Genomic DNA, 12,247 nt, shown 5'->3' on the forward strand with positions numbered 1-12,247 from the left:
GAGTTTGAAGTCAGCCTAGTCTCCATTAGAGAGTGGAAAGACAGCCAGGACTGTCACAGAGATAAGCAGTGCTGTCTCACAGAACCAAAAAATGGTAATATATTCAAGGTGGGAATCAGACTTCATATGAAGATTAAAAGTATTTAAATATATAAAGAAATTCAAGAAAGAGGCCATTTAAGAGTAAATGTTCTTTTTAAAATATAATACAAGAAAGAGAAATAGTGGCTACATCCCTGGAGGTGGATACCGAAGATTTAAAGGTAAAAAAATCATGTCATAAATGCTTTAAAATGTCCAGTCCATGAAACTCTCCGGAAACCAAGATGAGTATGTAGACTAAGTAAACCATTTCTTGTGGATAAAATAATATCTGTGTTAGAGAAAGGATAAGTGGGATATTCACTAAAATGTTAACTTATAATCATGGCATTAATTACATTAATTATGGTATATTTTTATAGATGTACATTTATCTCTTCCTCATGGTGAGTTGAATACAGGAACACAGCCTTGCACTTAACGGATTTACTTAAAATTCTGTTTCTCAACACATAAATGTTGACAAAGAAAACAATGTCAGAGATGTTTATAAAAAATGGATTTATAGAATGAGGTCAGGTTCACTGTAGGTTGTGAGAGAAAAAAGATGTGATTCCAGTTGACAGTACTAGGCTTTGTTGTCTAATCTAGAAATCCAAATTTCTTTTGAAATTTGTTTATTACCAACTGATCTTTATTGTTTTTTCTCCAAAACAAATTTTCATGTAAGCAACATCAATGAGGCACAAGAAATCAAATATCTGAACATGAAAGATGATTTAACATTTAAAGCCAACTTTATGGGTAGTTACTAGATTTTATCTCAGTATCTCAATTCTCTTACCTTTAATTAATGTGTTTGGTTTAAGGGTATTTTGGGATTCAACCTCTCCAACTGGAGTCTCTGCAGAAATATCTATTGTCAATGCCAAGGAACTCCCTTTAGAATTGTCACTGACCTATGAGTAGAGAGTGTCTTATATTCTCATAAATTGTTCCTCAATGCTTTAAGGCTTCTGGAACCATTAGGTGACTCTATTGGCCTATATAGCATGATGGATAGTGAGCTTTCAGTATGTGAATGGGTTTCAAATTCCTTTCTAAAGATGGAGAAGCAAATCTAAAATATTTCTACATTTATTTTTCCTTTTTATCCCCTTGTGTTTAGTTTGTGTCTGAATTGAAGACCTCCTAAAAAGATAGAATGAAGGACTAGATGGGTTATTCTGTCCATTCTGAACTCAAAAGCCCCATAGCCATGCCAGTAAATACACAGGTACGTTATCCATAGTCTGAAAAATAATTGTGGGATGAGTAGTAAAATTCTTAAAATTTGGTTGAATGTTCGATACTAGAGAGAAAGATGAGTTTTCACATAATGAGTTCCGATACAATATTTTAAAATAAACTTTCATTTTCTACATTTATGTACAAATATACATTTTTGATTGGCCCAGTGTATACTACTAAAAGTAATAATTTATAGTGCTACAAGTATTTTCCCCAAAAGAGTATAATTTGAGAGATATAATAGTATTATATGTTTAAATTATAAATGACAGTATATTTTTTTATTTTTTATTGAGCTCTACATTTTTCTCTGCTTCCCTCCCTGAATGGCAGTATATTTTATCCATTTATTTGTAAGCCATTGGTCATGCAAGACCAAAAAACCTTTTAATGTTATGTGAGTGAAACAGGAAACAGTTTATTACGTTTAATATAGAAAACCTCTAAAATCAAGGAAATGGTAATTACAGATTTTTAAAGAAATACTATTTAAATAATATTTTTTGTCTGTTCCTTCAAAAAATATTCATACAAGATGTAGTAAAGTCAGAGTATTGTGGCAATTTCTAAGAGAACAAAATTATTTTAACAGTAAAATACATGCTGTTCTTGGATTTGAATGTTTCAGTAATGCCTGACAAACTAAAATCTAATAAATTTGGGTAGTTACTGAATTCTATCAAATGAGTAAAGAAGAGAGAATCAAAAGTTTAAATATTACTATAAATGTGTAACATTGATTGAATTCAATAAAAGAAAAACATTGCTTTTCCTGAAAATATTGGTGAATACACAGCAGGAAGTCTGTCCACACTGTGAGCAGACACCTTGACACTAGGACTCATAAGAAAGGACATATGCAAAACATTGGAAACTACACAAAAATACAAGAATACAGGGATATTAAAGAGTAGGTATTATTCTGTGGAAATTTATCAGTCAAGAGAGAGTGGGATCCTGAATACGTTGAACTCAATAGAGAAATAATTTTAAGAACAAAATATAATATTTCACAATCTTAGACAAACTTAAAAGTCTAATGAGCCTTCATTCAAAATGTTACACAAAAATCTAAGCTGGAAAAGATACCTAAGACAGAAAAATATTTATCAAACTCTAATTCTATGAAAATTTATCAATTAGTCACTAAATTCTTTACTGGGAGATTTATTTTTCAAGATCATATTGACTCTATAGATATTTTTTGAAAAACACAGAACAGATTCTTTAAATAAGGAAAAATAGACAGACACATATGTTGGTCATAAATTTATACAAATAAATAAAATAGTCCATGTGAGGCATCTAGGATTATACTCATACTTACAATCTATGTGTGACTTATTCTCATATGACATAAAATACCATGATGTATTTCAGGGGATTGTTAAGGTAAATTGAAAAAGTCCTTACTTGCTCACTGTAACAAGAGAGGGAGACTTAGATATATTCTGCTCACAATAGCAATCAAAGGTCTTAACAATTTTTGTCTCAGCAAAGAAATGAGAATGGATGTTACAAACCACTCTTCAACAATGGGTTTCATCCTGGTGGGATTCTCAGATTATCCAGACCTGAAGACCCTCCTGTTCCTGGTGTTCTCTGTCATCTACCTGGTCACCATGGTGGGGAATCTCGGGCTGGTGGTCTTGATTTATATGGAACGCCGTCTTCACACACCCATGTACATCTTTCTGAGCAACCTGGCCCTCATGGATTCCTGCTGCTCCTGTGCCATCACTCCCAAGATGCTAGAAAACTTCTTTTCTGTGGATGGAAGGATTTCTTTCTATGAATGCATGGCACAGTCCTATTTTCTCTGTTTTGCTGAAACTGCAGACTGCTTTCTTCTGTCAGCAATGGCCTATGACCGCTATGTGGCCATATGTAACCCACTGCAGTACCACACCATGATGTCCAAGAAGCTTTCCATTCAGATGAGTATAGGCACCTTCATTGCCAGTAACCTGCATTCCATGATTCTTGTAGGTTGTCTCTTAAGGTTAACTTTCTGTAAATCTATTCGCATTGATCACTTCTTCTGTGATGTTCTTCCACTTTATAAGCTCTCCTGTACAGACACTTTTATTAATGAACTAATGATCTATATTTTTTCAATGCCAATTCAAGTCTTTACCATTGCCACAGTCTTGGTTTCTTATTTCTGCATTCTTTTCACTATTTTCAAAATGAAATCCAGGGATGGAAGAAAAAAAGCATTTTCTACTTGTGCATCCCATTTTCTTTCTGTGTCAATATTCTACATATGTATTATCATGGATAGTCGACCTTTGGAAGAAGGGAATAAAGATCTATCAGTAGCTGTATTTTATACAATAATAATTCCTTTGATAAACCCTTTTATTTACAGTCTGAGGAATAAGGAAGTAGTAATGGCTATTAAAAAAGGTATAAATACTTATAGTACTTTTAAGAAATCTTCATGCTCTACATCTCACTAGATATAACTCATTAAAATTATTTTATAAATGTGAAATATAAAAAATAAAATTGCATACATAAAGTTTAGTCCTTAAATAAGTAGACTTATTTATTAAGCAAAATACTAATGAAATTCAAAAATAATTTGTCAATTATTTATCTGAATTATATAGCTAAAATAAGTCGATGTAAATTTAGTAACTGTCATATCTTCACTCATTACATCCATGGGATTTTCTCATAGTATTGCTTCAGTAAATTAATATCACATCATGATTAAATATAAATATTTTAAGAGTATCTTGAATTTACACTGTGTAGTTAATTGAAAAATATTGTGTGACCTTTCCATTGTTCTTATTTTTATGTCTTTTTAAATTTCTAGGCAAAAACTTGGTGATCATCATTCAGAAATTGTTCCTTTTCTTCCTTTCTCCCTTCAGTCATTTCTTTCTTTGCCTTGGAATATTTTATAGCTCTATTACCTCAAAAATGAACACTCTGAGGTGCAAAACAAATATAACTAAAACAGAAAAACAATGCCATATAAGTATAATTACTAGTTTTTGAATGTATCATTTGATACAAATAATATAAAATTATTAGTATTTTGAATATCAGTAACTTGAATTTATAGATTTTAGCATATTTTTCAGATTAAATAAGTTTTAATGATTATTCTTTGAGTAGAATAAATTCAATCTAAACTTTTGATTTGAAAGTTTTATGTAATCTCAGTGTTTACTTTTCTAGAGATATGTGGAATTTTTTTGTAATATGCAAATCCTCAAAATGGAATTAGACATTTTTCCAAAGAGGACTCCATATTCTGTATTTCTACTGAGAAATAAAACAAAGCATATACAAATTCTACATGAATTCTCCTTTTTACTTAAATGATCATGTGATTACAGAGCTTACTTATGTCTTGATGTTCTTTTAAACATTTGAATATCACCAACCACTTCATGATTGTATTTAAATCTTGTCCCCACACATCACCACCCCAAAAATTGAAACTAATACCTTGTATCACTTTTTGACAAAGAACCTGTGGATGGACATGATCACATGCACTAAGAATGCCCCCATTTTTCTAAAAATGGACATAGTAACAAACTGAGTCCTAATGACTTTTTTTACCCATAGATTAATGCATCTCTCAACTCTCATCAGAGATGCTTTCATTTGCAATAGATGGTGATTAATACTGGTATAAACACATACCAAAGAAGAGAGAATAAGAAGTTTTAAAATATTCAGTTCTAACCAAAACATCTATATTGTGTACCCTCCTCCCAAGGCTTGGATCATTATAAGAGAAGTCTTTCTAGACTGGAAGAACAAGATGCAGTGGGTGAATACAAGGAAAGAGAGTCTTTCAGGTACAATAGAGAAGCTGCTTATATGCCTATGTTACAGAGACTGTGACAATGTCACATATGAAATTTTACATACCAGGTCCTACTCCCTACCCTTCTTTCATTCTCATTGGATACCTTGCTTGCACAATAGTTTTATGGGATGTGGAGATGATGGTAGCTAATCCCAGACAGGATTCTAGCATGGAGAAGTGAGGTGGACTCATCTAGCTGAGCAACTATGGTGATTTATGGCTGCTGAGGAAGGGAGAGTCAGTTTTTCTTAAGAATGTTGCATCCTATACATGAACCACACTCCATTGAAGGGCTACAAATATCAACACAAATAATTTGTACTTCAAGGGTGAATGAAAAAAGGACACATATTGAATGAATCAATAATACTTCAGAGCAAGTCTCATGATCAGGAGTACTTGGCCAAAACAAATTAAACTCCATGGGCTTTTTTTTTTATTGTTCTCTTTTCTTTCCATTCTCTTCTTTATTTTTTTCTGTTTTATTTTGGCATTTCCTTTTTCCTATGTTAGGACTTTTTTATTTTATTATTTCCTTTTTATTGCACATTTTGATTTCAATTTGGATGGGTGGGGTTTTTTTCCTAGGTTGCTGTTTCCTCTTTTGTCTTCTAGTCTCTGTGGCCTGTGGTTGCACAGGGGCCCTCTGTTCAAGTTGGGGGCTAGACTTCTGGCTACTGGCATGACAACTTTTAGAGCAGGAATTCTCTGCCTGAGTTGGGTTTGGGGACACAATGATGAGGAGAGGAGGAAGGATTGGGATAGTGTTGGGGCCGCAAGGGGAAGTCTACTTGGCAGCATGCCTGAAGTTCTGGCAGCCAGTCTGGCCTATGGTTCAGTACAGAATATCTGCCTAAATTGGGATCTGGAGAACAAGGTGAAGAACGAGGGAGGGGACATTATGAATAACATAAGGTGTGGGAAACAAAAGGTTGGAGGACATGGATGGGCAGGAAGCCTACCTGGAGTTGTGGCAGCTGGCATGACCTCTGATCTAGCATATAGTCTCCACCTGAGTTCTCCTGTGTTCTTCTGACCTTCACTTGAGCAGAGGATGTCCAGCACAGGCAAGGGCTGGCACACAGCAATGAGAGTGGAAAGCTGGGAGAGAAGAATTTGTGAGAACCAAACTAAGGAAATGGGAGAGTTTTAAGGGTGGGCATCCTACCTTTTTTTCTGGCTGGTTAGACATGCAGTACAGCACTGAATGTCTATACAATTTTTATAATGTCACTCATTAGTTTTTTTTTTGTTGTTGTTGTTGTTTGATTTTTTTTTTATTTTTTTTATTATATATTTTTTTTTATTCTTTTTTAATTAAAATTTCCAACTGCTCCCCGTTTCCCATTTCCCTCCCCTCCTCCCACACATTGCCCCCTCCCCCCTCTCCCCTCCCCTATCCCCACTCCTCTTCTCCTCCCCCCAGTCCATTTTTTTTTAATACTCATTCCCTCTAACTTTTCTTACTAATTAGTTGAAATTTTACACATCAATCCCGGGTCCTACTCCTTACCCTCCTCCCATTCTCTTTAGATACCTTGCACACACATTAGTTTTATGGGATGTGGAGATGAAGAAAGACAATAAGGACTCATACATAAAACATAAACAACATGTATTTTTGTTTTATCTTTTCAAGAGTCATACCAGGAAGTATAAAATTATATCTCCCTAGCAATGTATTATTTGGTCATATCTTATTGTCATTGAATTTTTCTTTTCCTACTGACTTCATTTACTTAATTTCTATATGACCAAGAGCATTTAGTTACCATAGTGCCATTTGTTACTTCTATCTTGTTCACAAACACATCACCTAATACTGTATGAATAAAGTCTATAAAAAAGAAGTTCAAAACACCTGAAGGCACCCCCTTTTACTCCACAAGGAAACGGACTGAGTTAGGAGTATTCTCTCTCTTGCCGGGCGGTGGTGGCACACGCCTTTAATCCCAGTACTAGGGAGGCAGAGGCAGGCGGATCTCTGGGAGTTCGAGGCCAGCCTGGTCTATAAGAGCTAGTTCCGGGACGGGCACCAAAGCTACAGAGAAACCCTGTCTCGAAAAACCAAAAAAAAAAAAAGTATTCTCTCTCTCTCCTTTCCTCCTTTCTCATCTCTCTTTTCCCTCTCCCTCTTAACTCCCTTCTTCTCTTACTAATGTATTTATTTTCCCTTATCAACCAGTAAAAGAGAAAACAGAACAATTCTCAATAACTCTGGGATGAACTTCAAAGGGCTAGTAGTGTAAACAGAGACTGTTCTTTTATTTTCTGCCATCAGACTGAATAGTCATAGAGAAACTATATTAATTACAACACTGTTTTGTTGTTGTCTCATACATATTTCTAGCTAGCACTTACATCTCAAATTAACCATTTCTATTAATTTGTGTATCACTATTAGGCTGTGGCTTACCTGTAAGTTTCTGGCATCCTTCTCCTTTGACATCTACATCTTGTCTCCTTTTTCTTCTCCTCTATCTCTGCCTAGATTTTGTGCCTTGCTACATTATGCCATAGGAAAAAGCATTTTCTTTAGTAAACAATGGTAATAAAACATTGTCACAGCCTACACAGGTGAATCACACTTCATCTTTCTTTTTCTGTCAAAATAAAAGATTTAACTTTAACATAGTAAAACTATATATAACAGAACAATTATCAAGAAAAAATATAGTTATAATATTTATTTCATTTACATTTTACCAATTAAGGAAAATACTCTATCATTCTATGTTTGTCAATCTAAAGTTTAATATTTAATTTATCATTAATAATAACTAAGGAAATCTATAACTATGTGTCTTCTATCCTATCAATGGCCCCAGAATAAAATAATATTCCCTAAGTAAACAGGAAGTGCATTATAAATGATTTCCAAAACTATAGAATTGGCATAGACATCTCACTAACTGAACAATCACCCATAGTTCTGTACGATTGGGGCATCTATCTTCAACCTACAGACCTATAGTATCTGGCAGACCTTTCCATGAAGCAAAAATATGCAAAGACTGTTTCACCTATATTGGTAGTTTCTCAATCACATTCTTCTGTGTCCTGCAGAATGTCTGGCAGACTCATGAAGCAGGAACCCTAAAGGACTGTCTCACCTTATTTAGGCAAGTTCAACAGTCATTTTAATGTAGGTTCTGCATGTCAAGTTTATACAGCATAAGTCGAGGCAAGAGCAATTTCTTGCCCAATTGCTAGTCTTGTCTCATTGAAGAAAAATTCTATAACTAGTCTTTTCACTCCCCATAAACCTCTCTGAAGTAATTGGTGTTTCCAGAAGCAAACATGTGTGCCTGTTGAGAAAAAACTAAGTTCTAAAAACCTTTTAAATGCCATATTCAGTAGATCTTTGAAGTGCTAAAGATTATCAATCAAACTGAAATATATCTCCATATATCAAGAAAACCTAACATGACTAAAAGTTTTATTATTTTAGACGACTGTCTATTAAGAGCTTCAATGATAAAAGTTCAAGTAACATATAAAGGTAGACCTATCAGTATTACACCCAACTTCTCATATAATTCTCAGGACATGGACAGAAACCAGATATTTTCCAAAAATATAATGGAGATTGTCTCTAACCCAGTTGTTAATACAGTGGATACTTCACTCTGACATTTCATGAGTCAAGCACCACAATACACATTATTCTTAACACTACTGTCTTCTAGGCTGTAGACCTCACAGCCAAAGCTAATAATGTATCTTCAAATTACCTAAGTTTTAAGACTGCTATGCTACAGTGTACTTAGTCTGTTTAACTTTCTTTTAAGAGAACAATGTAGCACACAGCCTTGCTTTTGCCTTGTATTTCCTATAAATTAATAGTTGTGTCTTAAATTATGTACTCTTTCTCACAATTTCCCAGAATAATGCATGCGTATCATTTGTTGAATGTAGCAATTGCGCAGGTTGAAAGTAATGTTCTAAAATCTACCACAAAGACTGAACTCAAAGTTTATGGATATTTAGTGATAAAAATATTTTTTTTAGTATTGTTTGTTATCAGTTCGGACTAGTTGGAGCCACTGAATTAATCACTTCTAAAATTCCGTTAATAAATTCTCTGTAAAATATTCTTTTCCTTTCTTCTACTGTGTGATATTTTTCACATTGTTAAGTAAAGAAGAGAGCAGTGTCCTATTCAAGGGGCAGAGAGACAGCCACACAGTTACACAGCTGGACATATAGACAATTCAACCTTTCACAAAAAAAAGAGAAAGAATGGAACACATGTGGAGCATGAAAGGAAGAATTAAAACCTGGTCTTGCTCTTGACTAAGTGACTCCAAGGGAGTGTTTGTAACTGTTTCCATAATGTGACAATGTTGCATTATTGGTGACTCAGAGTTAATCATTACTTTGTTAAATCCATGCACTAGGCTCCTACTGTAATCTCCTAATTTCTGCTTATAGCATTCCACCAGCTTTCTATTCAAAAGTTTCAAAGACTTTCATATACTCCTCAAAATACAGATAGGTCCTTTATGTAGATATCTCAGATTTGGTACAAAATTCTGTATTCATTACATATCTGTTGTGGTAAAACACCATGACCAAAAGCAAATTGCAGAAGAAATGGATTACCTTACTCTACTGTTCAAAGAACGACTTGGATGTTATGGTTATAGACAAATGAAGAAGGAAGCTGACTGATCATATTTTGTCACATACCAGGAAACAGATTGAGCAAACTAGAAGTAGGGAAAGTCAAAAAATTCTCAAACCCCAACTCCAGTGATGTACTTCCATCAGAAAATCTGTTCTGCTAGCAATTCCATAATATCTTTAAGCAGCAAATCAGCTGCATACTAAATGCTTAAATAAATGTACTGTTGGGAAACATTTCTTAATCAAACAACCACAGACACCAATATTTTACGGATTTTATTAGACAAATCAAGTTAAGCCATAAATAGTGACTGAAAAATTTATCTAGGCAGAGTCAAATAAAGAAAAGAAAAGTAAAGTAAAATTCATCTCTTAATAAAACATATAAAACTTACTCAGAGTAAAAGGTGACTTTTAAAATTAAATAAAACACAGTAATTGCATGAGATTTATGCACTTTTCTTTAACAATTTTTTCAGCGAATCCATAACTTTCTTGTTTCTCAGGCTATAGATAATTGGATTTAACAAAGGAATTATTACTGTGTAAAGCACAGAGTCTATGATATCTTGATCATCTGCTTCTTGAGAGGGAGGAAGGACATACATAAAGAGAAGAGGCCCATAGTATAAAGACACAGATAAGAGATGGGCACCACATGTTGAGAAAGCCTTTCTTATGCCTTGGACAGACTTCCTTTGCAAAATTGTAAACAGGACTAGTGTATATGACACAAGAACAATCACAATGGTGAAGGCTTGAATTAAACCAGCCAAAACAAACACCAGTTGAAAATTAAGAGTAGAGTCAGTACAGGAAATCTTTAGCAATGGTATAATATCACAGTAAAAGTGATGCACTATATTGGAATTGCAAAAGGTTAAAAGAAATAAAAATCCCTCATGTATTGAAGCATGGATAATGCCACCTAAAAAAGATAGGATTAATAGACATATGCAAAGCTTATTAGTCATAACCATTGGATAAAGTAAAGGTTTGCAAATGGCTATATAACGATCATAAGCCATAGCTGCCAACAGAAAGCATTCTGTAGTAACAAAGACTGCAAAGGAAAAGAATTGTATCATGCATTCAGAGAAGGAAATCATCTTACTCATCTGTAAGAAATTGAGTAACATCTTTGGTGTCACTGTGGATGATAAACAGGCATCCACAAATGCCAGATGACCAAGGAAAAAGTACATGGGGATGTGTAAGTGAGGGTCATTCCATATAAGAGTGATTAGACCAAGATTACCTACAATAGTGATGAGGTAGATCACCAGGAATACCAAGAAAAGGGGCACCTGTAGCTTTGGAGAGCCTGTGAGCCCTGTAAGAACAAACTCTGTCAGCAAAGTTGAATTTTTCATTTCTGAGTTGTCACTGGATATCTCCTGAAAGGAAATACAAGAAAAAGAATGTTCACCAGTATTTATAATTCAAATATCAGGAGAGTACTTTTGATATAGAATAATAACCATATCTATATAGCATTTCCTCTTACTTCTACTTATAGAATGTGTTTTAATAAATTAAAAAACTGATATAGGCAAATATGATTTTAATTACAAAAATGATGAAATTATGTGATTTCAAAAAGTACTGCTCATATAATTAAAATGTTGGTAAAATGGCTAGTCAACATTTAAAATGACATTGAGAGAAATTGTTATGATGAAAGATAATGTTCTAAAGCTTTTGGAATATCAATTTAGTGACTTTTTCTCCATATTTAGTGTGTGCATGAATGTCAGTAAAGAAGAGTAGTATTACTTGGCTTCTAGGTTTATGCTAATAAGCTGAAACTGAACATGTAGACACATTTACAAATTTGTAGTATGAGTATGCTCCGAACATCCAGTTAATGTTTCCACTATAACATGACTAGAGTATTGATAAAGTATGGGTTGTTTAAGGCATCATGTGGACCAAGCAGCTGACTATACAAAATGCATTTGATGAAATTATTTGAAAGACGTTTTCTTTAAAAATATGTGTTAATTCATAGCTCACTTTCTATTTCATATACTTGATTACAGACTGATGTTTGTTCTAATGATTTGTTCACTCAATGCCATACAGTAGATTTTGTTATGGAGAGATGGAAATGGAAAGACATAGGCTAAAAGGTCTCCTTGTAAAAATGTAGAGAATCCTGTCAATGCACATATAGCACTTTCCAGAGTGACATTCTGTAAGATTAGTAACTGCAGTTATCTTTGAAGAGTTGGGGTGTAATATCTCCACATTATTGACTTCCTTGATTTCTTTCAGTTTTTTCATGTTACCCAGTTGTATATTAATAATTTCTGTAATATGCTTGAGTTAGAATCAAAGGAAACATAAAAAAAGAAAATATCTGGCTAATACTCACATTACCCTCACTCAAATTATGTGAAAATTATGCCTGGGACATGTCATAAGACACCATGTCAAAAATTTGTT

General features: G+C 33.8%; 2 protein-coding genes across 2 annotated transcripts; one reads left to right on the forward strand and one right to left on the reverse strand.

The window, feature by feature from the left end:
• The first annotated feature begins 2,834 nt into the window (after positions 1-2,834).
• On the forward strand, positions 2,835-3,794 carry LOC130871909 (olfactory receptor Olfr180-like). The gene has a single exon (XM_057765618.1). It carries the CDS (start codon positions 2,835-2,837, stop codon positions 3,792-3,794), a length of 960 nt encoding a protein of 319 aa, XP_057621601.1.
• Positions 3,795-10,248: 6,454 nt separating this feature from the next.
• LOC130871603 (olfactory receptor 5H2-like) lies at positions 10,249-11,187 on the reverse strand. Its single transcript, XM_057765090.1, has one exon. The coding sequence runs from the start codon at positions 11,170-11,172 to the stop codon at positions 10,249-10,251; it is 924 nt and encodes a 307-aa protein (XP_057621073.1). The 5' UTR covers positions 11,173-11,187.
• Positions 11,188-12,247: the final 1,060 nt, after the last annotated feature.

This window comes from Chionomys nivalis, chromosome 3, assembly GCF_950005125.1.
Source record: "Chionomys nivalis chromosome 3, mChiNiv1.1, whole genome shotgun sequence".
NCBI lineage: Eukaryota > Metazoa > Chordata > Mammalia > Rodentia > Cricetidae > Chionomys > Chionomys nivalis.